At 47.7% G+C, this 26861-nt stretch overlaps 1 protein-coding gene across 1 annotated transcript; it reads right to left on the reverse strand.

Moving 5' to 3' along the window:
- Positions 1-349: 349 nt before the first annotated feature.
- ZNF704 (zinc finger protein 704) lies at positions 350-24421 on the reverse strand. The gene is made up of 7 exons (XM_016216063.2): positions 24322-24421; positions 19522-19748; positions 12731-12831; positions 9061-9328; positions 7377-7481; positions 1143-1240; positions 350-461 (listed from the first exon to the last, which is right to left on the reverse strand). The coding sequence occupies exons 1-7, from the start codon at positions 24401-24403 to the stop codon at positions 350-352; spliced, it is 993 nt and encodes a 330-aa protein (XP_016071549.2). The 5' UTR covers positions 24404-24421.
- Positions 24422-26861: the final 2440 nt, after the last annotated feature.

Genomic DNA, 26861 nt, shown 5'->3' on the forward strand with positions numbered 1-26861 from the left:
AATCCCCAGAAATGGCATTTTTCAGAAAGCTTATCAAAATATGCCTCCTTTCTAGGTAAAACGGGCTTCGTTGGTTCCACTGCTGCGGATGTGCACAGTTTTCAGACCCAGACACACAGCGAAGAAAGGCAGCTTCCCTTTCCGCAGGCCCGGAAAATGCACTGCCGCTGCTCCAGGCGGGACTCTGGGCGCACCAGTGACCGCGTGACCTTTGTTTTCTTTTTTGCTGTAATTCCACCAACGTTCCTGGAGGTGCTTTTCCTGGGCTCCAGGTGTGTTTTGTTCGGAAGGACGCGCGCTTTCTGAAGGCTGCGGCAGGCGGCGGGGCGGGGCGGCCGGGGCCGGGCCCTCAGTCCAGGAAGCGCTGGCAGGCCTTCTTCCAGCGGCAGGCCGTGCACCACAGGTCTCGGTTCTCCATGCCGTACACCTTCCGGCACTTCTTGCCCTCTCCCCGAGGCTTCCTGCGGACAGGCGAGGACAGCGTGGTCAGTGGGGGGGCTCAGTGGGCATTTCGCGGGGGGCTCAACATCCCTCAAAAGACGGAGGACAGAGGTTACGAAACACAGCAGGGTTCTCCCCAGGTCAGGCTCTCACACGTGCCGGGTGGCTTCTCGGCCACCGCCCTGGGCCGTTCCACTGGCTCCTCTAACTCTTACGGTTCTACCTGTCCCCCTGCGGACATGACGTTGGCCGTCTGCATAGCAGGGAGTTAGACACGTGCACACGGGAAATACCAGCAGAGAGCACTGCTCTCTCAAGCTTTCAAAGATGTCCTTTCAAGTGCTCTCTTGATCCTCAAATGTCTGGCACCCCGGTCGGGGGGACCTGGGAGGGGCCCCTTGCTCTGGGCTGGAAACTCTCCCTTGCAGTTCATTTAACGCAGGGGCCAAGGCAACAGGGCTTGAGGTGGGCCCAGTCGTCACCACGGCCTGTTCTGTAGAACTCACCTCGAACTGTTACAGCAAAGCGACAAATTTTCACTCATGGACAAAGGATGGGGAAACCATGGGACCCAAAGAAAGGGTGTCTCATGCCTTACGGGGAAGTTTTATGGAAGATCGTATCCCTGGTTTCTCTGTTTCTTGAATTTCCTCTACCTTCCAGTTACTTCCCGTGAGGCGAGGCGTTCTGAGTGGTCCTACCTTAGGCTGACCGTCCCTCTGGGCGGCGAGGACAAGCCCGTGTGGCCGTGCTGCCGCTGATCCCCGGTGCCCACGGGGTGGTGATGTGTCGGCGACACCTGTGAGGACAGGGAGAGCAGAGTTGACGGGCGGGTTCTCTGCACCATGTTTCGCCTTTCCGACGTGGGCAGTGGTCCCGGACCGACCGTTAGACACGGGGGTGAAGCGCCTCCTTCACGTGTTAAAATGGATGGGGTGGTGCTCACGGCAGAATTCGAATGCATCTCCGACAGAAAAGACCCAGCGACAATGAATACCTTAAAAACCCTCATGACTTCACATCTATGCATCCAACTTGCCCACAGTCACATTTTCATTGGAATAATATTTTTAGAATTGATCTTGGAGAGAGAGAGAGAAACATTGATGTTCTGATCAGCTGCCTCCCGCACACCCCCCGCCTGGGGATTGCACTGTAGGCTGGGTATGTGTTCTGACTGGGAATCGAACCCACCACCTTTTGGTGTATGGGGCGACGCTCCAACCAACTGGGCCATGCTGGCCAGGGCTTGAGCAATATTTTAAACCTTAGAGGATATTCCTATTTCAAGCCTCATGGATTCCCTTCTAAAGAAGAAAAAAATCGCCCGGCCAGAGTGGGTTCAGTCGCTGAATGCCCTCCTGTGCACTGAAAGGTTGCGGGTTTGATTCCCAGCCAGGGAGTGTGCAGAAAGCAACCGATCGATGTTTCTCTCTCCCTCTCTCTTCCTTCCTCTCAGCATGTCTTAGGGTGAGGATTCAAAAAAGAAAAAAGAAAAAATCTAGAGAGGTTAAGAGAGTTTATCTGAAATTATGCAGCTAGTCAGTGGCCACGACACCACATGGCCCTTGGCCCTCTGTAACCTCCATTCTTGCACAAGACACCCACACAGCAACAAACCTATTCTGGGGTCCAAAAGGAACAAGGGGAAGAAGCCCAAAGCCTGAGCAATCAAGAATGAATTCACCCATGTAATACTTACTGGGCAGCACTGTGTGCCAGGTTTGCAAACAGCTTTAAGTTTCACAACTACCCTATGTAATAAGAACGACTACCGTTCCCATTTTATAAGAGGCACAAGGAAGTTAAATAACTTGTCCAACGTCATGGGCACTGAAATGGCAGGAGGGGCTGTCCTGAGCTCTACCCCCTTATGGCTCCACCTCCAGTTGTAACAAGAACAGGGTCCCCTCTGTTCTCCATTCCCCTTGGGAGTCTCACTTAGTCTCTTCGCATCACCTGCTCTCATAGCACTAAATATCTTCCCAACTCCTAGGATTCTCAAAAGCTGCCCCAAACTAATTTTCATAACAAAAGATAAATGTTTCAAGTAAATATATAATCTTTTTGTTACAAAAGAGCAGACATTTAATACATTTACAAATGTAATAATCTAGAAGCCAACATGGCCATAGAAATACCATTACCTGTTAACAGTCAAGGGGACATTCTTAAGCAAGCTTACAGAACTGACTTTCTCTAGTTCAGGGACTAGTACATTCTATTTTCTTTCCGTGTAAAGGAGTGTATGCACATCCATGTCATTTCTCCAGACATTAATTTTAAAAAGATTAGACAAGTAACAAAAAACCTTAACATTTTAAACCATGGCTGCTATGGCTCTGAATTATTCTGTACCATTGGTCTTTATTTCTAAAAGACTTGAATGGAGTAGATGCATTTCATTTGGGTAGATATGTAGGTTCTTCCAGGAGCAAAATCCCCCCGACTGCCCATCCCCGACCAGGATACATAGCAGCAAACCAGGGGGAGTGACTGCTCTAGCTGCGCATGGCTGTGGTCTAGAATAATCTAGAATGATCTAGAATATACTCTGACTTGAATATTTAGAATATATCTGACTTGTTTTCAGTGATTAAGACAATAGAAAAAATTTAAAATTACTATAGAACTTGTAGAATCCCAAGCACATTTCCCTATTTAGTCAGAGAATTGAAAAGGTTTAGGTGACATGCCACTATTTCCATCAGCCTGGGATACTGTGGAAGGTTCTAAATTTTATAAAATTGCTGCCCCCTTTCGTATGAAGTAAGATGAGATTCCAGGATGCTCTTCATTCAACAGATATTTGTTAAGCACTGACTATGCATCAGGCATGTTCTAGGTTGTGGGGATAAAGCCCAGAGCAAAACAAAGTCTCTGTTCTCATGGAGCATACACTGTAAGTGGGGAGAGAGTCAATGAACACCAACATAATAAAACAGGGCAATGCGCAGCATGATAGAAGAAGGGCAGAACATTTATTTATTCAGGGTGGTGAGAGAAGGCCTCTCGAGGAGGCTACCTCTTATCTCCAGGGCACCCCAGAGAAAGGAGAGCCGTGACCAAAGCCTGTGGGTGCAGAGTGCCCAAGGGAGCTGTGGGGACTGCAAAGGGTGAAGGGAGGGAGGACAGGCCGTGTCAGATCCTGTCATGTGATAAGAAATTTGAATGTTATTTTAAAGGCAAGAAGGGAAGCCATGAGAGTTTTAAGAAAGTGAGACTTCTGATTAATGCTTTGAAAAGATTGCTTTTGGTTGGCTCCTTGGAGAATGGCTTAGAGACAGCTGGAGAGGAGCCTGAGGACTGGTTCAGAGCTTTTGCAATGTTTTGGGGGGTGAGGGTGGGGAAATGTACTGGCCTTTTAGACAAGGGTGTGGATGTGGTGGTGAGAAGGGGTTGGACCCATGTCCTCCTGTAAATAAGTTGGAGAAATTTCTTTTCTTTCTCTAGGTGTTAAAAAAACAGAACCAGCTAAACCATTAACAAGCAAGTACTACAGTTTCAGGTTGGGAAACCCTCTGGGCCTGAAGCCTCCTGGACCGGCCCTGGGACAGCAGGCTTGTTCGTTCCCATTTGCCTTTTATGGACTGAATGCTTGGGTTTCCCTAAATCCATGTGTTAAAGCCCAAATTCCCAGTGGGGCTATACTTGGAGATGGGGCCTTTAAGGAAGAAATTAGGACTAATGAGGGCCAAAGGGTGGGGCCCCGATCCACCAGGTAAATTAGAGTCCTTTTAAGAAGAGACACCAAAGGGCTCTCTCTCCATTTCCTCCCAAACCCTTCAAGAGAAAAGCCCATGTGAGGACACAGTGAGAAGGTGCCCTCTGCAAGCCAGGAATTGGCCCTCACCAGGAATGAATCGGCTAGCACCTTGATCTGGGACTTCCAGCTTCCAGAACCGTGAGAACAGAAATTTCAGTGAGGTAAAAGCCCCCAGTCTATGGTGTTCTGCTAATGAAGTCTGAGCAGACTAATGTGTCACGAAAAGACAGAAAGGAATGGAGATAATTAGAAGAAAAGATGGATCATTTGGGAAAATCAGGTCCAAGAGCTGTAATTAATGAAGGTCCACTCCCTACCCCTGTGTCCACAGCCTTGGGCTAGAAAAGACAGAAGTCCCAGGGACATCTGTAAATATGCAGATTGGCCTTCCTGCTCCACACGTCCGGGAAGAGGCCTTACCCAGGGAACTCATTAAAGCCCCACGTCCAGGAAGTCCAGCAACAGTGAATGAATCAGTACAATCCCGCAGACCTCGGGTTTCTCAGAGGGAGGCTCTCTGCACTGTCCAGGAGGTGCACAAAAGCAGTCCCTCTCTTAAGCCAGGTCTCAAAGAGGGAAGCAAACCTCAAAGAGGACCCACAACCTCAGGGTGTTTGTTTTGGAGTTCAAACAGACATGTGTTCTTAAAGGGCAGGTCACAAAGCGTCACCGGCTCTATGCTTCTGCATGAACACACGTGAGGCCCTCATGAACACTAACTGAAAATACTAAGAGCCTCTGTCTGAAAACCCTGTTACACTCACACAGAAGGTAGGAATTCACATGTTCTGACATTCAACTGGCTTCTGGTCTTCCAGGGGTGGGATAGCACCCCTGCAGAAACAGGACAGTCACTGGTGCCCTCTGAGGGCTTGGGATAGTCCCCTGTGCCTGTGTGCTGTGCACCCGTGAGACCCAGCCCCCTAGAAGGAGGCGGACAGCAAACAGCCACCATTTTTCATTAAGCATTGATAGAATAGCAAATAAAGAACATTTTTAGTGCTAAGCCTTCTTGTTTTCTTTCTAGACTAAAACAAAGCCTTGGAAAACAGCGTCGCCCCCCACCCTCATCTTTATTTTCAAACAGGAATGGCGAGCTCGACTGCTCACAGTCTGGCGTTGGCTGAACCAGACCACACAACCAGGCAGGTTGGGAACTGGCTGGTGAAAGGCTAAACTGGAAGCTCCCATAGGGTTTTAGTGGGAGACCCAGTTAACCCAGCCACTCTGTATACTGTCTGTCAAAGCTCTAGTCTAGAGTGTCCCCGAACCAGTAGACAATGAAATTAAGGACACTCTGACAAACCTGGGGCACTGAGATGGGGACAGATACGCAGTGCCCACAGCAGAGGTTTAAAATTTCACTGTCGGAAAACACACTAGAAGGTACCTGGCTGGTGTCCTACTGTGTAAGATGTTGAGGAACTTTGGAGAACCTAACACTCGGAGCCATCTCTCTATACTTCAGAAGGGAATGGTTTAATTAGTAAAACTTAGGGGGGGAAAGTCCATTTGAAAAGAAGTCTGGCCTGGCCGGCGTGGCTCAGTGGTTGAGTATCCACCTAGGATCCAGGCGATCACGGTTTAGTTCCTGGTCAGGGCACATGCCCAGGTTGCGGGTTCGATGCTCTATAGGGGGCGTGCAGGAGGCAGCTGATCAATGACTCTCATCATTGATATTTCTCTCCCTCTCTCTTCCTCTCTCTGAAATCAAGATATATTTAAAAAATTTTAATAATAAAAACAGAAATCTGAGCTGGGCTGTTCCATTTACATGCTATGCGTGTTTTTACACAATGTGAGCAACAGGGTATACGCTCTTGAAAATTCTTCTCAAATCAAAGACAAGAATAAACAGAATTCAGAATAGCAGGTCTCCGTAATTCTGTGATTGTAGCTGCCTTTCTAGGTTAGAAGGGTTGTCTTGAATGTGACATTGAGAACCACTCTTCGTCCTTTTATGTCTAACAAAACAGAAGTCACCAAAAGGACTGATTGTTACCCTCTGACACCCACCTCAGCAGATCCCTGTTCTTGCCAAAAATGACACTAATACCTGAGGTCCGAGCCTTCTCCTCCCGTCCACCCACTCATCCCTGGCTGCGGTCTCGGTCTTTCAGGGCGACCAGCAGTGATCACTATTTCATGAAGCAGGCAACCTTCATGATTACTCCAGATGCACAATATTGTTTAAACTTCGAATTCCAGGAGCATTTTCTGGAAGCCACAAATTCCCAAACTGCTGGCAGCAGGATGCTTTTTATTGTTGGCTAGTCCTCTAGGGAGTTAATAAATATTCATTGGTAGAGAGCAGCAGAACTGATTGAACCACTTTCATTATTATGTGCTCTGCAGGAGGTCTTAGTATTTGCTGGAAACCTCTGGGAGTTGCCAGGGGTTGATAATAAGAAGCTTTTGTCTGGTCCTTAGGGAGAGAGGTGGGAAGGAGAAAATAGCTCGAATATTCATTATCATAAGCCACTTTCTGGATCTTATCAGGAGTTAGAAACCGCTGTGAGCATCAATAGTGTGGGGTCTATGGATGTTCTGTGATAAGCTATAAAAGATGCAATATATTTTTAAATGAATGCTTAGGAATCAGGTTAATTCATGGCAATTTATCACACAGTAATCACTTAATACGTCAAATCAATTCTTATAGACTACTTAAACCTGGTGGCATGTTTTAGCACTCATTTATTTTCAAAGTACCCATCCCTGTGGATGGATTATTTGGGCTTTGGGGAAAAGAAGTGATTTCAATTTTTTTTTTAAACCTTCAAGATGATATACCCACAAATGATAATTCCAAGGTCATAAATATTAGGAAGTTACTCATAAGGATAAATGCCATTTATGTACAAGGTCTTTTTCTTTTATGTTCAGGATCTGAGTTCTGAGATTAATTTTATAAAGACTTTTGGAAACATACAAATATACCACCAACAAAAAAAATCTCTATCTATTTCTAACTAGTTGTTTATCAACAGTTGAAACGCTCTTATATTTTACAGAATAGCTCCAGCAGGTCTGAACCACTCCTTGCTGAAGAGTTTACAAATACCACGTAGGAAATGGCACTTCCAGCGTTCTGGTTTTTGTCTTTTTCTTGCATGTGTCTACAATTTGTTCTCTAACTTTACGTTTGGTTTTTTGTATTTCTACTTACTGGAATGCCTGTGAAGGTAACTGGAGGAGATTGCCAGGAAATGCTGAAGCTGCTGCCATTGGGGGTGAACTTGGCCGATCCTGGAATGGTCACAGGGGGCGTGGCCTGTTACACAAAACAGAAATGGTCACGGGGGCGTGGCCTGTTACACAGAAAAAGTCATAGGGGAGTGGCCTTTTTCATAGAAAATAGAAATGTCTTGGGGCCCCATTACATAGAAAACAGGGAAAACTCTTAAGAAAGAACATTTTTCCTCAGATCCTTAGCTGTCATTACCAAGGTAGGGCTTCAGAAATGATCTCAGCTGTATTAATAACACACTAATTATCTAATAGTAATACATGAACCATGGTCAAAGAGAGTAGCTAGAAACTTTTTATATATCTAAGCAATCTATCTAAGGTATAAAAAGAGATGTTTTTTGACTATTGATATCTGTATTTTAGGACACCTGTGAGATATAATTCCTCATTACCAAATTTGGAAATAAATAAACAGTTTTATATAGTGATGGTGGGTGTGTAAATTGGTATGACATTTGGGAGAGTGGTTTGGTAATATATATAAAAATTCCTAGTATTCTGTATATTAGCTGTTCCACTTACAGAATTCATTCTAAGGAAATAGATACAAGGATGTTCATTGCAGAACTATGTACTACATATAGAAAAAACTAGAAGCACAAATGTCCAGTAATAGGAAAATAGGTAAATAAATCATGATATACCCACAGAGCCATTACACATGATGTTGTTGAAGAATGCTCCTTGGCATGAAAAAACCTTCACGATACATTCAGTGGAAAAGCAAAGCACAGTAAAAACAGTGCTACAATAGATTCCTTAATTTTTTTCTACACATACACATAGAAGAAAGTCTTGAAAGAACATACAAAAATTACTAACCAAGGGGCTTTCTTGTCATTGGGATTAGGAATACATTTTCTTTCTCTGCTTCTGTACTTAGTATTTTCTATGCAGAACATTTATAGTATCTATAAGCAGAGAAGTACTGATATTATGAATATAGGGTTCAGGAAGGACCTTCTAGATCTCCAGGTGTGTGTTCCAATTCATTTTATAGATGAACAAAATAATTTCATTAAGTTGGTTCAAGCTCCTGATTTTGGACCTAAATTCAGCGCTGACAAACACAAACAAAGGAATGAATTATTCTCTTTGACCAACATCACAAGAGCCAGGAATAAAATTTATTGCACTATCCAATCTAATAATCCACTTTATTCCACTGTTCTTGAGTTTAAGTCTGCTAAATAAATGGCCAGATTCTTCTTCTGCAGATTTGGTTTTTTTGAATGATAAATACAGTTGCTGATGACAGTGGTTTTGTCTCTGGCACCACTGGAAAATATTTTGGCAATACTTAGCAGCAGCCGTACTGTTCAGGCTGCAGCCTCTGAGTAATGACTCTTCTGTGAATTCAAAGAAAAAAAAAAAGCTACAGGCACAGAGATGGTCACAGTAAAGTTATTAATGCCAGTGAAAACCTGGATAGACTAGAAAGTAGACACCTAACAATAAGAGAATGATGGAAAAAATTTGATGAAAATAAATTCAGCTTCTGGGCTACATACAGTGTGTGATGATGTTTTTCTATTCCTAGGTCAGAACTCGACTGCTTTTGGTCAGGGGCAAAGTGTCGCTCCGAGTCCCTGGCACGTCACCTGGTAAGCGTGGTCAGTGTGCACGAGGTAGAGGGTGGTGGGGGCCGAGCGGCTCAAGGGTGTCATCAGTTTAGTCTCGGTTTTGGCACAAGGGGTTTCTGTTCGGCTTGAATCCGGGATGGGGAAGGTGGGAGGTGAAGCGAGGGACTGGGAGGGCGAAGCTGGGGCGAGGCTGCTCAGTCCGTCCGCCACGGAGTCTGTGTTGAGCTTGATCTCCGTGTAGTAGAAGTCCTCTTCGCCATCGCTGTAATCGGAGTCCCCAACACGCCTAACGCAAAGGACAGCAAAACAGTCAGACTAAACCATCTCGCACGCGCTGTTCCCTCTGCTGGAATGTTCTTCCTTTCTCTTATCTGCCTGGCAAACTCTTACTCATCCTGCAACACTCAACTATCCACCTCCAGGGAAGATTTCCTTGACCTCTTGGAGCAATTTATTCAATCAGTCAACCAATCAATTGCTTATTCACCAATTTATTGAGAATCAACTATGTGCAGGCACTTTTCTAGTCTCCTGATATCAGGGTGACCAAATCTTAGATGGACTCCGCCTTGATGGAAGTTACATCTGGTGGGAGACGCAGACAAGGAACCCACAAATAAATAGGTATTTAATGCATTGGGTAGTAATAAATCCCAGAAGGAAAAATTAAGCGGCATAAGAGTGTCCTTAAGCAGGGTAAGTGATGGAGAGTGTCTTTTAAACCAAGCTCAGAGGGAGCCTGGCTGAGGTGATCTGAGCAGAGAGCTGGGTGAGGCGAGCCCGCGCCAGACTGCAGGGATACACAGTGAGGAGCAGGGGGGCCTGGGGTGGGGGTGGCTTGGTGTCTAAGAAGGGCAGAGGCCAGCGGCTGGGGCAGCAGGGAGCTGGGGGAGGAGAAGCGGCAGAGGCGAGGTCTGAGGGTTCTGCAGCCCATGGGAAGGGCTCTGTGTTGTCCTCTGAATGTCACGGAAGCCACTGGGCTTTGAGGAATCTCAGCACCTTCTTACATGGATGACCCAGATGAGGGCGGGACAGTGGCTGGGAGGGGGTTCGGGATATGCGTTGAAGACTAGGATTAGGACTTCATTCCTAAATGTTAGTCCCCTGTGCTCCCTCGCAAGGATGTTCATTTTATTTAGTTCACTTTATTAAATTACTTCACGTTTCTGTAAGTTTTTAGCCTCTGTCGCCTCCTTCCGACAGTCTCCAGGGCCAGTGTCGCTCATCTTCCTGAGGCTCCGCACAGGTCAGCCTATCTGCACACAGCAGGTCCCTATTCAGTGTTGAATGAATGAACCGGGCCCATGCTGCTGAGGCGCGATGATGACGAGCATGAATTCAGTCGTGGTCCTGGGTTCGAATCCTGCACCGGCCGTGGAGCTGTGTGCGAGGTTCTGGCGGCCGGCCGGCCCCGGAGCCCAGCCCCTCACTGAGGCAACAGGGCAGCGCAGTGCTGCCCGGGGGAGGGCTCAGTGAGCACCCGCGGCGCTGAGCGGCGTTCCTGACTCCCGAGGAGCACGCAGTGCTCACAAAATCAGAGCGAGGTCCATGTTGGAAGGCAGAGAGTGTCCTGAGTCGTAGAAGTTTGTCACAGCGTTTTGAGTAAATCAGAATAACTGTCCAAACCTCAGGACACGTTTATTCCACGGGCCATTTTCAAAAGAAGCGGCGCATATCTAGTGACCTGGCCCTACGGGTGGCTTAGCAGGGCTCTGTGCGTCTCCCTCCCCTGGGGTCTCCCGCATTTCATGGACGGATCACTGACTCGCAGAAAACTTTTTCCACTTCTGCTACCTACAGAGAACCTAAAATAAAACCCTCCTTTTCTCGATCTTTCTGTTTGGCCAAATCTGTGGCATCTCCCACCCCCATTCCACGTGCCCCAAGTACTCAGGCAGAGCGTCTGGGAGGCCTTGGCTTTCCGACAGCATTCCATGGAAGGCTCGGGAGAGTGGGACGAAGAATGTGCGCCTGCTGTTCTATTCCTGTCCCCGCTTCCTTTCCAGTCAAGGGCAGGCCGAGTTGCTGCTGGCTGCAGAGTCCCACACACAGGCGGGGGAGATGGTGCGTCCCACCCGGGGATGAGTCAGGATCAGCCCGGAGCACGAGAACCGAGCGACAGTCGGAGAACAACGGTACCTTCCACACTGGCAGGTGTGCACTGCATGACCTCAGACGAAGAGGCAGTTTCTTTGGGCTTTGGTGTCCACAAGCAACACGGACTAAAAATGTCCCATCATCCTGTAGTCACGAAATTGAGCTCATGGGCTAAGGCAAAGGTGATTCCTCTCTCCGGTCCCAGGGATCTCCTGAGAGCCCAGGCCAGTCCTGGGAGTGCTGGCAGGCTGTGAATCTGAGTCCCCACGGCCGTTTTAGGGCACAGAGTGAAAAGGGAGCCCCAGGGAAGCAAATATAGCAACTGCACTGTGAACCTCGCCCACCGGGAGAGCGCCAGGAGCTCAAAGGAAACCACAAGGTGCGACTTGGTCTGCAGACTCGGATGTGGCACCGGCTTCTGCGCAGCGCTGAACAGGGTTCTATTTTCTGGGCAGATGGACTTAAAGACACCTCAGAGGGGAGCACTGCCAGGTTTCCTCCTGGAATCTTCAGGAACAGGACTGGGGCATCTGCCCACAGTGCTTCAGGGGGACCCTCTGGGCCACACCCCCTGGGTGAGCTGCATGCTGCCTCCAAGGGACTGTGTTCCCAGACATCAGCCCCTCTGATTGGGGAAGAGGTCCCTGCTTTTCTCCGGTCATGGAAAGACCCATCCACACGTCAGCAAAATCACCTTAGAACCCAGTTATTTTCTTTTTATACCACTTTTATGGATGTTGCATTTCCTACATTTATTCCTTGCTGGGCAAAGTGACTGTTATGTCTATTTGTCATCTTGTTGAAAGGACTCCTCTGTGTCCAAGCATCTAGGGGCTTGGGCATGCATCTGGGTTTGCTGTCTGCACACCGGCCATGACTTACAGCTTCTCAAGGTCCCTTTTCAGTCCCAGATACCTGGACGAGAGGATCCTGGAGCCTAAAGGACAAGACTGAAGAACCACCGCTGCCCCAGGGATGGCCCCTCAGCACTGCGGGTCCCAAAGCCTCTGTTTGTCTTTCCTTAGAAAGGTTTTAATAAGACAGAAGGCAAAGTGTAGAAAATGATAGAACCAGGTCACCAACCATCCTGACCATAGCAAAAGCAGCTTTGATGGACACAGTGGTGCTTAAACCCTTTTTAGGCTTTATGTGCCTTTGAGGCTCAAAGTCGCAAATACTCTCCATTGCGGGGCAGAGGGGGGGATGCACATTTCAGGGGGGGTCCTACCCTATCCTAGTGTTGTATTTTTTACAAATCACTCTCACCACATTTTATTTTTGACCTTCGCATGTGAAGCCCCTGCAGGGTTGATCGTATTATTAACCTCACCTTCAGAGGGAACAGGCGCTCAGAGCAGTGACTAACATCACTCAGGACAGTACAACCTGGCACCCACGATCTTCCCACTGTGCGGTGCGGGCCTCTGTTATCTGCAGTGGCCATCTCCATGGTGATTTGGGAGCCCCCACAAGCCCAGGCCCTTCCTGTGCTCAGAGCCTCTAAGGCTCGGCACGCTGGGTCCTGCCTGAGCGGTGGCCCTAGTGGGCACTGAGCACCCTGCACCCAGCTCCAAAGGCAGGGTGGCCTCACCCGAGGTGGACGTTCCGGATGTGTTTCTGGATCCCTGCCGCAGTACTCAGCACCTTCCCACAGTTCTTCCAGAGGCATTTAAACATCACCTTCATGGAGTTCTAGAAAGGGGAGGAGACATTACATTAAAATGAAGACGAGCCTATCAATGTTGTCTTAGGGCCACCCCGACACATTTTTTTCCTTACTTTTATTCAAAGCACATCACGACTTCACAACAATAATGGACAGATCCTCACACTAGGAGTGTCTTCTGCCCATTTTTCGAACGATGAAGCAGTACTATTCAAAACTATCTCTACCTGCTCCGTGCCTGGAGGCTGACTTGTACCAGTGGCCTCTGCCCATGGGTCTCAGGTTAGGGCTGGCACTGGGATACAGGAGGCTATGGGCTCCCCAGCTTCCTTTCTGCCCGGCCACAGGTGGGCGTGGCTACATTTCTCCTCCGAAAACTACAACTTCTGTTGGTATTTCCAGAGTTTTGGTAACTTTCTGGGTTCTGGAAACCCCTCCCTTTGCTTGTCTCTTCAGGCTTAGGGGTGGTAATGGCCTTGCCCTGTCGTTAGCCCCTTAGGGTTTCCCCCAACACTGTCTGCACCTTTGTAGCCTCTTCATCAAATACTTAAAATTAAAAAAAACCCACAAACTTATTGATTTGAGAGAGAGGACAGGAGAGAGAGAAAAAAAATGGATCGATTTCCTGTCCCATCCATCCATCCATCCATCCATCCATCCATCCATCCATCCATCCATCCACCCACCCACTGGTTGATTTTTGTATGTGCCCCAGATCAGGGATCGAATCCAAAACCTTGGTGTATCGGGACAATGCTCTAAGCAAGTGAGCTACCCAGCCAGGGCCATCAAACTCTTTTTAATTACTCCACTGAGGACATCATCTGCTTCCTCAAAGGACCTGATGGATACAGGGGAAAGTAGGTTATAAAATAATTTGAACAACATGATTTCTTTTGGGGGGTGGTATGTAATGCAAATAAACATGCATTCTTGCACAGCAAAAACATTGGGGAGGGGTAGCTTATTTTGACATTAGTTTCCAAATGTAAAAATTAGCCTATTTTTAATTTTAAAAAGGTATTTCTTTAAAAATGGAGGTCACCCTATGATACATGCATGACTAATTTTGGAGAGTAAAAAGCACATTAGTGGGATGAGCTCAATTCTAATGAAATCAAGGGTCTTCTCAGTACATAGGTGGAGACGCTCTCAAACCAGGAGGCCCCTTCCATGGCGGTGGAGTGCTTGTAAGTCTCCTAACTACATCCAACGGAAATAAGTCCTCGTGTACAGACAGACTCGCTCTTACACTGCAGGAAAGTGAGCCTGGGAGCAGGAGACAGGAGAAAACAGCTAAATAAACACTGCCCAGCTCGCCAAGGGGCCCAAGCTCGGCCCAGGAAGCAGAGTTACAGCGCCAAGTCTGACTGCGGCCATCTGATTGAACCCTGGCTCCTTCTGGCAGCTCGACCGAAGTTCACGAGGCTGAAGGTCCTAGGGAGGGAGGCCACCGTGGGCTGGCACAGCCCTGTGCTGAGGTCTCCCACAGGAGTGCCTGGTCTGACGCAGCGACACCAAGGGCAGCCGAAGCTCCCGGGGGGACCAGCAGGCTCGGGCCGGCGTGCAGTTCCTGGCAGGCTCTGCAGAATCACCCAGCTTCGGTGCTGTGGCCCAGGCCCTGAAGGCTCTCCGTCTCTGCAGAAGCTTCTGGACTGTCTCTGACACCAACTGCCTTGGGGGCTACAGGCTGAGGTCTCGGCCCTCGCCGCCTCTCCCATGAAGCCTCGGCTCTGGTGTGAGTTGTTGCCGACTCAGGGTTCATGGAGCGGCTTCTGCTTTCCTCACAGAACCCAGACCGATACTCAGGACTGACAAGACGACTGCTGGTGGTCACCTTCAGTCCCGGGGGAGGGGCATGGCTGCATTTTGAAGAATATACTCATGCCCTGGGATCAGTCCAATCAAAGCTCTATTCCAGAACTCCCTCGACTGTCCAGTTCACCACACAGCAGCCTTCGGTTAGTACCAAGGTGCTTTTTCTGAGGCACCTGAGAAGATCCTCATGTACGTCTACACACCATTAGGGTGTGATATCTGTACATGTGTGTGTGGGTGTGTATATTTGTGTGTGTACATGCGTGTATGTGTGTGCTGGGGATGGAGGTTCCTACACCCAAGTTCCCCAAGAGGACCAGGCTCCTTGAAGGAAAGGAGCGTTGATGATCCTGCACAGGTGAGTCTGCTCATGACACAGGGTCCTCAGCTGGCCTCAGGTGGGAGGAACCCACACTGCTCGGCAGAGGCTCCGACGACCCCACTCAGACCCTCAGCAGATTCCAAGACTGAGAAGTGAACAGATGTATTTCAAACATCAGTAACTGCCGAGAAGCTGACAGGGCTTCCAGTCCTTTCCTTTACTGGGAAGGCAGCCTTCTACATGTCATCTCACCACTTTGGGGCTTTATTTCTTTATTTGTAAAACAGGAAGACTGAACAAGATGAGTATTTCGTGCCTGTGAGGTGTGAGAGGTTGATGCAAAGTGATGGGTGAATTCAAACATTTACCAAGCATCGATGAAACATCTCCCACCTACATGCACTGTTTACTGATGCTGTGATGATAAAAAAAATTAAAACATTTTTGTAAATGGAATAATACGGAATGTATCCTTCAATGTCTGGCTTCTTTCCTCGGCATGATGACTTTGAGCTTCAGGCATTGCTTCGTGTTATCGGTGGTTCGTTGTGGTCTGTGCAGGGTGGTGGTCCATTGAAGCAATATGCACAATTCGTTCATCAACTTCCCTGTTTATGGACATTTGGGTTGTTTCCAGATTAGGGTGATGATGAAGAAAACTGCTCTGGACATTTGTCTACAAGTCTTCCTGTGGACACAGGTTTCTCATCTCTTAGGTAAATACTCTAGGAGTGAAGTTGCTGGTAAGACGGTAAGTGTAGACTTAACTTTATAAGAAACTGCCAAACTGTTTTACAAAGTGGTTGCACCATTTTACATTCCCACCAGCAACGGGTGAGAATTCCTGTTGCCAGTATGTGGAATTTTGTACACCCCAAAACGCAGGCTGTGTTATTCCATTTACTTTAAATTCCACAACATGCAAAATTAACCTGTCAGTTCAGCGGTTGCCTGTTTGTGGGGCGTCGGGGGCATCTGATTGCGGAGGGTCACCAGGAGTGCTGGCCTGGATCAGAGTGGTCATTACCCAGGTGGAGAGAAACTCGTCAAAACTCACTGAACTGTATACTTGAAATGGGTTTATTGTATTGTGTGGAAATTATACTGAAATAAAGTTGATTTTAAATGCCTTCTGTAACAACAACAAAAGCATCCCTGAATTACCAAGAATCCCTAGTGATTATGTGTTTTCTTAATCAGTGGATTCTAAGAGTGCCTCTCACCTTCAGGGACGTTTGATCACAGGATCAAACAGTCCTGTGACGTGGAGAAGCTGAGCCTCTGCTGGGTGACTTCAGAAGTCCTCCATATGCTCCTATCCCATATATACTGCCCGGTGGCAGAGTATTCTATGGTGCTGTCACTGAATTGCCTGGATCTCACTCTTGTCCCTGATCCTCTCCTGCTCTGACTGGCGGTGCTGTGTCATCACCATGACATCCACCTGGTGTGACCTGAGCTGTCGGTTTCCTCGTATGGCCCCGATTTCTGCCACTGTCATTGCTGCTCTCGTGGGCTCGGCCCTCCATTAACTGGAAATAAAGCCAAGGTGGCTGAGGGGCCCAGGGTGTCCAGGTAGCTGTCAGGGTGGGGTCGGGATGGAGGCAAACACCCCCCTCTCTACACCCACACTTCTCACATATCCACTGTGAGTTGTCAAAGGCAAAATATGAGCAGCCAGCATTTGCTGCTCAAAGAATGTTCACAGCAACCCCACCAACGTAGTGCTACTAAGGCCCATATTTTAAAGGCGAGGGAACAGGCTGAGAGAGGTCAACTGAGACTTGCTTAAGGTCACATAAGTATTGGCGCTGGGGTGCTAATTCCCAAGCCCGAATCGTTTGATCCTGTTCAGGAAGGGGTAAATCTGGAATCTGATACGGGAAAAAAGCACATTAATAATTAGTTATTAACACGTTTTGATTTCCCAGAGATCCCCTGGGGTTGGTGGTTAAGTTTTGGGAGGCCTGTTTTCTTCCTGGCTTGGGGCGCATCTAGGGTCACTGCAACCCCTTGTGGTCACGATGGGGACTGCACCTTCCCGCAGTCCCAGCATCCAGCTCCCACAACCAGGGAAGCGCCCTCAGTCCAAGGATGAAAAATTCTGCTATAACTGGGCTGGCTGATTTCCACGGCTGGGAGACAGACTTTCACTTCCCCTTCTAGCATTCCCACCCCCCTTGGCTGAGGGTCATCCTAAGCGATGGGTGCTTCATGCAGGAAGTCCGGCTGCAGTCCCTCTCCCTGCCACTGCTTCTTCCCCAGTCTCTGCACCCCTCTCCCACCCTGCCAGGTAATGTTGGCTGATGCTGCCTCTGATTATTTTTTCTCCACATGACTCTCCTCTGTGGGCGGAGGGAAATGCGGATGCTTCAAATGAATTTGCCTCGAGTTTCCTCTTTGTAATTTCAGCTGAGCTGATCTTATCTCTGCCACATTAGGAACTACAGGACCTGGGGCAAGTCACCTAACCTCAATGAGCCTCTTCTGCAAAATGGGGATGTGGACATGCCAGTGATTTTTGTGATGATTAAACGAAATGCTGCATTTAAATGCATTTTGAAAACTGTAAGTATACAAATGTAGTTATCAGAAAATGTTTCTCCTTCGCTACTTACAGTAAGAGATGATGGCTTGTCTAGGGGACATCTCACACTCTCTTCCTTTTTACGTATGTTGGACCTGGATCACGGGGGAGGTGGGGGTGCGGTGTCCATGGTGGGGGTGGGCAGGAGACGAGAACTTCCATAACCAGGAGGAGGGTCAGGCCCATCATCAGATCCAGGGAATGCCATCTATCCTTCCTGTAGGGACCCTACTGTGTTTATTACAATGTTGCTTCATTCCAGGAGGTGGGGTTTCAGGGCTTATAGACCCTTTCTATTTATGGTCACTTTGAATCTTCGTGGATGTCCTGAGACAGGGTTGATAATACCTGTTTGCTTTGTTACAGATGAAGAAGCTGCTGATCAGAGAAGGTAAATGATTTTCTTAAGTTTGCAGGGTAGCAAAGTTAAGTTAGAATGGGGCTCCTTCCTTTCCCACAGACACAGAACAGGGGCTTCCAAGCTTTTTGCCCATGAGCCACAGTAAGAGATCCCATATGCACAGCACATACACGAACGTACAAATGAAGCAGAAGCACCGAGAAACAATACCCTGATCGTGTACAACGCACCGAGTTCTGTCCAGTTCATTAATGAAGTGCTATTTATTCACAGCTCATTAAGTTACTTTCTGCAGGGCACCGCACAAGTATGGGGTCCCTGTACTGGGAGTTCTCGCCACCTGGCCGGGCCATAGCTGATGACAGCCAGATGACCCCAGAGAGAAAGTCTGTGCAGCCTGAAGCAACAGGACAACCCTTCAGGTCCCCAAGGCTGTCTTGCCTGTGGTTTCCCACCCGTATAAGTGCCAGCCTCTCTCCCTAGTCGAGCGAACACCCAGTGTCCCTGGGGGCCCACAGGACGCCGAACAAGCCCTCTGACTGACGGACTGGTGTGTGGAGCAGCAATCTTCACGCGCTGCCTCTGGGAGAGGCGGGGGCCTCCTTTATCCCGTTTACTGGGTGGAGAGAGTGGCCGTGCAGGCTCCACAGTTACACATGCTGAGTGACACTAGCAGAGACAGAGGGAAGGACAGTTTGGATCAATGCCATGTCTTTGTTTTCCTCTTTGAAATAAATTGGGGAGGGGGAAAGGTTGCATTGCAGTCCCCAGGGTTTTGCTTTGGATTTTCGTTTGTGAGCAGCGATTCATAGTGAAGCCACCAAGAACGACTTGAAGGACCAATATATAAAGTAACAGCTTCACACTGACATGGACATTTAAAAATGTTAGAATGTTCACTAGATGTGGCAGTAGACTGCTTCATTCTGTGATGTGGAAATGCCTTTGAACCACTGTGAGTGGGCATGACAGTGTAAATACGTAGGAGCCTATGACGAGAATATGCGCTTTAGGTTTAGACAGGCCCGGCCCACGCGGCCTGCGGGGCAGGGCAACCTCACGTCTAATCTCCCTGATCGTCAATCGCCTCCTATCAAGTCGGGAAAACGCCCTGACCAGACAGGTCGGCTGTGAGGATTAAATAAATGTGTAATCAACGTATTAAATCAATTCATTAGATCTCCTTTTCACTTTAGTAAACATACTTTTGTTTAGTAAACATACTTTTGTGTCTGTAAGTCGTACATATGTTTATGTGTCAGGTTTCATGTGTTTCACACCCTGTTTTATAAAAATAAGATGCAAAACATTCTTTCAATATGGTTTTTGAAGAGAGAAAAAAGAATATTAGTTTTATTTTACAGGTGAAAAATAAAATATTAGTTTTATTTTACAGGAGGAGAGTGAGTGAAGCACCACAGCGTGCCTGACGTCTGCTTTTAAAGCTCCCAAACCCTGTGAAAGCTGTGGCACCCTTGCCAACTCTGATTCCAGGCAGTGACTTACCCGAGCGGGTGGGGGGCCAGCGCCCTCGGGAGACACGTGCCCACGCTTAGTGGCTCTGCCTCCCACCAGGACCCTGGCGTATCCGGGCCGTGGAAGCCCGGGAGGCGGGAGGAGAGGCTCACCTTTCTTTTCCTGGGGATGGGCTCGTCGAAGAGCAGGTTGCCAGCCTCGGCTTCGTCGATGCCGTCGTCGGGCGCCGGGCTGCGGAAGGGCTTGGCGCAGTCGGCGGACAGCGGCGGCGACGGCGTGGACGGGTTGGACTGGTCGCTGGGGGCGCTCCAGCTCCAGTAGCCGCTGCTGCAGCTGCTGGACGGGGCGCCGCCGTCCTTCCAGGACCCGCTCAGGCCCTCTGCGGGTGCAGACGGGCAGGGTCAGTGCCAGTGGGGAGCAGGGCCTGGGGCGCGGCACCCGCCTGGACCCTCCCAGGCACCTGCGCCCACCCAGAAACATGCCACAGCTGGGGGCGCACTATGCATACCTCGGGGAAAGAGCTGCATCACCCTTTACAAACACTGAGCTATTTTAATCACATGACAGGTCTTCCTAACCGTTTTCGGATGTGGGTGGTTTTGGGCATGTCTTTCCTTAGGATGACAGTGGAGATGATATGAAAACAAGTTAAAAGATGACCTCGTTCACCGAGGTTGGGGAACTCTGGGTTTACTGAGCATGTTTCTAAGAGGGAAATGATTTGCAATACTGCCCCCCTCCCCCACCCCCTATTTTAACTTCTAAAAAGGAATTTCTTATAGGTCCGAGATCTTTGGAACAGCTTTATGGGAAAAGTTAGTCCAAGATGTAAGAATCTAAGAGAAATAATAATTTCTGGATAGTTACCTAAAGCCAATAACAGTGCTTTGCATTTGGTGTTTTGCATCTCACAAAGCTCTTCACAGTCTCATGTGTTCTCAAAACATGCGTCTCTCAGAGCAGAGGCTGTCCCCGCTGGTTTTACAGAGGAGGACCCGAGTCACCGGGAAGTTAAGCGACTTGCAGCTGATCATAGGTGAACCGGGGCCCAAACCCTGGTCTACCAGTTGGCCGTCTTTCTCCTTCAGTCATGGGTCCTATGTTGTAGGAATCCTCCTTTTTCCAACAAAGCTCAGATCAGAGAAGAATTTATCGGTCATAATTACTGAGAAGATGGCTGTTGAATTTTACCTTTCCACGTGGGGGGGGGGAACATGAAATGTCTGCTGATGTGAAGAGATCTTCGCCCAGCTAGAATGCCTTTGGGATGCTCTTTTAATCACTGAAGATCTGCCTTCCCTTGTAAGATGCCTGGTTTTAATTAGCTTTTGTATAAACTCGACCTTCTTTTCGGATAATTTCTCTTCCACATTTATGTGCATTTTGAATATATTAAAACTATATTCTAAGTACACAGAGGGAGGAAAAATCCCAAAATGCCTCATTAGGAAAATGCTGTTCATATCTGTGCGATTAGTAATGAGGTGAAGACACATAGTGGACAAGCATTCATGGAAAACTGTCTTGACTACCTTCACCCAATTACAGATGTGCAGCATATTCCTCAACTACGTCAAGCAAAAAGTCCAGTTAGAAGAATGAGCTTTAAGTTGAAATCGCAGAAGAAAGTTACCTAGCTCATTAAACAAGGCTCTGACCCAATCAAATGGTCATTTTTGCAGGATCACACCTCCCTGGCACCAACAAAACCAAATTAGCATTCCAGTCCCTGCAGTCAACCGGAGACAGATGTACTTGCCAGACCTGAGTGGCCTTTTATAAAAATAAGACAGCTGCGTACAACACAACAGGACCTCCAGAGGAGCCTCATGGAAGGCCTTAGGTGGTATTACCTGGTGTTACAAATTCCTTGGCAGGCTCAGGAGGCTTAAAAATACACCACGGCATGTACTTGTAAAATAAAATATGTTTGTGGTGTAATCAGGTTAAGTATGAGAAACTGAGTTTATTTTGAAAAGCAACAATTTGTTTTGAAAAGCCGTGTGGTTGCATTGCTTCATGGCAATGCCCAAAGTTAACCTGCTTACTTAGTAATGACATTTCCCTTAAGAAACACTATTTAATGAGAAAGACCATGTGATATAGAAATGAACTTTTCAGAAAAAAGTCAGAACCAATTCATAATATATATATATATACACATATATATATATATATGTATATATATTTTTAGAGAGAAGTGTCTCCTTATCTTAAACATGTATTTGGCAACAATGCAGACAGGCCCTGCTGGAATCTCACTCTCTTTGCAACCTACTTCCTGACAAAATGATCCTTTCCAGGTACAAAACGACAGTTTTCAAAAATTCACTGATATACAATAATTCTGGACATAATATTTATTTCTTAAAAAATCCAACGCTTTCATTATCATGAACTGCTTTCCCTCGTTAAGAATTTGCTGCCTGTTGCAGACTTAATGAGCTAGCAGGCAATTTAGGATTATTATTTGGGTAGTTATTTTTTAAAAATCATAATGAGCAGTGAATTACTTTCTTTATAACTATGCTAACAAATATTTGCATTGAAGAAGCAAAAGGTTTATTTTGATTCTAACCTTTCAAGACAAAGAAACATTAAAAACATTCTTAATTCAAAAAGAATGCCGTGTTAAAAATAATGATTGCATTAAAATATGTTCTTTCTCCTCTGAGGATTCTAGGAAATTCTGCACTTCCTTTTTTTTTAATTTTGTTTTGTTTTGTGGGTTTTTTGTTTGTTTGTTTGTAAAGCAATGAAAATCTACAATTTATTTGCATCTGGTGGCCCAGCTTGGGACAAAGTAAATACTTGTTTGTAACATCGAAGAATTTTTTTCTATTAACTCTTCCATGTCTTATGCAATTCTTTTTTCCTAGGATTGGCTTTGGGGGTATCTTCAGTTTTGCTTTTACTGCAGTCTCTCTTTGGCGGCATTGCCACCCAGAGCAAAGTAAATCAGGATGCTTGTTAAAGAGGCCCCGAGAAGAGAGGTGATGTCACTTAACAGCAAGGGTAGGGCCCATCTCACAGTCACTTCACCCGCTCCAGGGCTTGTGATGGTCATGATGGGGGTCGGGCGCTACTGTTTTACTGTATTGATCTGACTTCCCAGCACCCTGATCACTCTGCACACCTACAATTGGAGAGGAGTAGCTTTGGTGAGGACTCACTGGATGTTCAACACATTTATTTTCACACCTCGCACTTACTACCAAATTACGTGTGAAGATCCCTCGGTCTCTTTACTGGCTAGGCTGGCTTTGGAGAGAAGCTGTTCCCTGGTGGTCACTTTCCCTCCGTGGTCTCGGTGCGTTACAGTTCAGTCCACTGCAGCCTGACTGCCGCAGTGGGTGGTCCACTGTGAACGCTCCTGCCAGATCTCCGTGACCTTCTTTGGATGCAGAATTCAGTCTGTTTTACGCTTGAGCTTCTGAAGCATCAGGCATCTGTCCTTGAAACTCGTTTTTCCCTTGGCTTCCATGAAAGCGCACTCTCCGAGCTCTCCTCCACCTTGTCACCCTCAGGCTCCTCCTGGGTTCTTTTTCCCTGCTGATCCCTTAGGTGACGGTGGGCCTCACCCCTGCCCCCTCAGTCTCCTCCTGGTCTTCGCTCGCTGCCTCTCTGTGCTCTAATCTAGTCTCACGGCTTCAAAATGCTGCCTTCCAATTCGGCATGGGCGGCCCGGGCCTCCCCAAGACATTGCCCTTGAGTGAGCCTCAGTACTGCCCACTACATGTCTTCAAACTGGACCTGTCGTCTTCAGTGACCCCGGCTCTTGCCCCAAACACTCACCAATAGACGTGCTCCTCTGCCTTTGTTCCCATCTCAGGGAGCGGGTCTCCTTGTAGAAGCACGCCGCCTGCCTGGAAGTCACCCTGTCACTCCCTGTCCTTCATCTTCTTTGTCCATCACCACGTCCTGTCGATTCCTCCACCCTCACACTTCCCAGTTATGTCCTGTCCATCCCTTCTGTGACCACCAAGGCTCAGGACACCCACATGTAATTTTTCATTGTTGTAGTTTCTTTTTTGTTTTTGTCTGTAAACTCAACTGTAACTTTCCAGTGCCGAAATCACGTAAGAGCTCTCCTGCAGCCCCGGATGGCTGTCCACACTCCTAGCCAGGTTGCCAACGGCATCTCCTACTGCCCTCCTGATGTCTCACACTGAGTTATGTGAGGCCACATTAAGTCATAACTGAGAGAACAGAACTGGAATTGGGAAGGTATCGAGGAGAATTTCAGCTCTGCTATTTACAAGTCAATTATTCCCCATGTGCCTCTGTTTACTCATCTGTAAGCTAGTGATAACGACAGCTCATAGAGTTGTGAGAATTACAGGAGATAAAGCAAGCCTAGTACTTGGCACCTAGCAAGTGCTCAGTAAATGCTAGCCATTGATAAGGCTGTGGCTGAGAGTCTTTTTCCCCCCTCCAGAGAGACTGAACACTACATGGAGTATGGACATTATTGTCAATGATGTACTCAAACCATCTAAGCATAGTACCTAATAAACATATACTGAGTGAATGAATGGAAAAAGTAATTGTATTTGATTGAGGAGTCTGGGATAATGCTTTTTCAAAATATTTAATCCTCAGAGCTCTGTGATACATCTACCTCTCCTGCCGAACAGAAATGATGCTGGGAAAACAACTTCATTGGACCAATCTCCACTTCCCCGGGGAAAGGGAAAAGTACTGCAGATAAGTGTCCTGGCAACGTGACGTGGGGGAGCAGGTGGGGGGATGACTGAGGCGCACTGGGGCCTCTGGGAAGGTGAGGGAGCTGGTGGCCCTGAGTCTCCATTTCTCCCACATTTCCCTTGGCTTCCTGCCCACAGCGAGGGTTCATTTCATTTGATAGGAATGAGACCCCCTATGAGGCCCCTCAAAGGGAGGCTGTGGTCTTGGCACCCAGGGGCCCTTCCCTACCCCATCCCCGGGCTCACCATTAGGCCGCACAGGAGGGCTCCGAACCAAAGGGCTGGTGGACAGGCTGGTGAGTACCATGGCTGCTGTCACCTTGTCCATGTCCAGTTCCTCCGAGGATTTCCTAGAAAACAGGGAGGGACACTGTTAACAGTGCTCGCTCGGCATGGGCTGTGGGTCACGCCAGTACCACAGCTGACACCCACGTGTACTCCCTGAACTTATCCCCTTGAAAATCCAGTGTGTTGTTAGCTTTATCGTAGAGATAAAGAAGCTGGGTCCAGCGGTTAAGTGATCGGGTCAAAACCCTACAGTGTTAGAAAGGGGATTCACCCATTGGCCATCCATCCAACACATGTTCACTGAGGGTGTATTACACACTGTTCGCACACACGGGGGACACGTGAAGGAGGGCAGACGAGGCTGGCGGGGAGAAACACAATGATCAGGAAACAAACAAAAAGGGACAGAGCAATTTCTGATAGGGACGAGTGCTGGGAAGGTCATCAAAGGGCTGCCATGCCTGACTGTGGTCAGCAAAGGCTTCTCAGAGGAGGTGACATCTGAGGTGACATGTGAGGGGGCGGAGAAGGCAGCCCTGAGGAGATGGGAAACCACCCCAGGCAGAAAGGGCAGCTGGGTACAGTCCCCACAGAGGAATGAGTGCTGGATATTTGAAGAAAGACCCCATCAGTGTGAGAAGGGGGCAGGGCTGGACACGGGGTCCTGTGGCCATGGGAGGTGATCCAAACTTATTCTAAGTGTTACAGGTAGTCACTAGAGGGACTTAAGCAGACCTAGTGACATAACAAGATTCATATTTTTAAAAATAATTACCGAGGTGCTCTCTGGGGAATGGGTTATAGGGAAGGCGGGGCAGAGGCCAGGAGGCCAGGGAGGAGAGAATTGCTAGAAACCAAGATAAGAGGGGATGGTGGCTGGGACGAAGGTTGGGGCAGTGGCAGGTCACCTGGCAGGACTGACTGAGACACTGGGTGTGCAATGAGTAAAAGGGGTGACTCAGGATGGCTTCCAGGTATTGAATGTTAACTGGAGCCATCTCGGAGATGGAAGAGAGAGGCGGGGGAACGCAGAATCCAGCGAGCTGCTCTCCTGCACTTTGCAGGAGGGGGACAGGGTAGAGCAGCCGAGGCCGCGTGGTAGAGTGAAGACCCTGCTGTAAAGGGAAGACCATGCCCTAAAGTGAAGACCATGCCCTAAAGTGAAGAAGACTGTGCCCTAAAGAGAAGACCATGCCCTAAAGTGAAGACCATGCCCTAAAGTGAAGAAGACTATGCCCTAAAGTGAAGACCATGCCCTAAAGAGAAGACCATGCCCTAAAGTGAAGACCATGCCCTAAAGTGAAGAAGACCATGCCCTAAAGTGAAGACCATGCCCTAAAGTGAAGAAGACTGTGCCCTAAAGAGAAGACCATGCCCTAAAGTGAAGACCATGCCCTAAAGTGAAGAAGACCATGCCCTAAAGTGAAGACCATGCCCTAAAGTGAAGACCATGCCCTAAAGTGAAGAAGACCATGCCCTAAAGTGAAGAAGACTGTGCCCTAAAGAGAAGACCATGCCCTAAAGTGAAGACCATGCCCTAAAGTGAAGAAGACCATGCCCTAAAGTGAAGACCATGCCCTAAAGTGAAGAAGACCATGCCCTAAAGTGAAGACCATGCCCTAAAGTGAAGACCATGCCCTAAAGTGAAGACCACGGCCATCACTCACTGAGACCGATGGCCTAATCTGGCTCGTGAATTTTGGCTGGTTAACCTCGAATAAAGGCTCACAAGATAATGATCATTGCGGCCCGGAGTCGGCTTGCTTACGCTGATTTCACCAAAGTTAAAATCACCAACATTGGGTAAATTGTACCACCTTCTAGGACATGAACATTTTAAACTGGGGGACAGTTGAAGACCCACCACAGAGGATTAATAAGCCATATGGACAAATGAATGGTCACGGTGACAAATGCAGTTTCATTCATAGGTGTGTTGTCTAATTTGTAAAAGTAATAAAGTCAGAGAGATAGAAATTTTACAGCAGCACAGCGGGAAAAGATTCCTGAATCAGAGAAAAACCAAATTGTTTCCAATTTTGGGCATGGGGCTGCTCAAGTAATTTCATGGTGAAGTTATAAAAAGTACTACAATTTGGCTCTCCAACGACCCCCAGGATGTTAAATTACTAAGCAAAGCTTACTGTCCCAACCCAAGCCGGGAATCTGAAGTTTCCTTCTGCGGTTCTTCTCAAAGCACCTCACACTCTTTCTTGGAAAAGTGTTCCATTGAAAGACTAATACTTTCTTCAGAGACTGGCAATTAAAGATGCTTCTAGAAAGCAAGCTTGTGAGTACACAGTGCAATTTACTCTGCAGTTTTCAAGACGACCTCATACACCAGGGGAAAAACTGCTCAGTCACTCAGCACACTGTGAATGGGCTACAACATCCACAGTTCACAAGATCTCGGACTTGGGAGTGAAGGCGAGGCCAGTTTCTTTCAGAAACGGAAGCATTTTGGAGAAAACTTAAAGGACTTTAAGGTCATTGATGTT

The sequence above is a fragment of the Miniopterus natalensis genome, chromosome 16 (assembly GCF_054644295.1).
Source record: "Miniopterus natalensis isolate mMinNat1 chromosome 16, mMinNat1.hap1, whole genome shotgun sequence".
NCBI lineage: Eukaryota > Metazoa > Chordata > Mammalia > Chiroptera > Miniopteridae > Miniopterus > Miniopterus natalensis.

Bases quoted from the DNA above. Each gene is read 5' to 3' on its own strand.
- ZNF704 (XM_016216063.2), bottom strand. From the start codon at position 24,403: ATGGACAAGGTGACAGCAGCCATGGTACTCACCAGCCTGTCCACCAGC. The intron at 19,749-24,321 runs GTGAGCCCGGGG...CTGCACCCGCAG, and splicing joins CCCTCCTGTGCGGCCTAATG to AGGGCCTGAGCGGGTCCTGG. The intron at 7,482-9,060 runs GTGACGTGCCAG...TTTGTGTAACAG, and splicing joins ACACTGACCACGCTTACCAG to GCCACGCCCCCTGTGACCAT.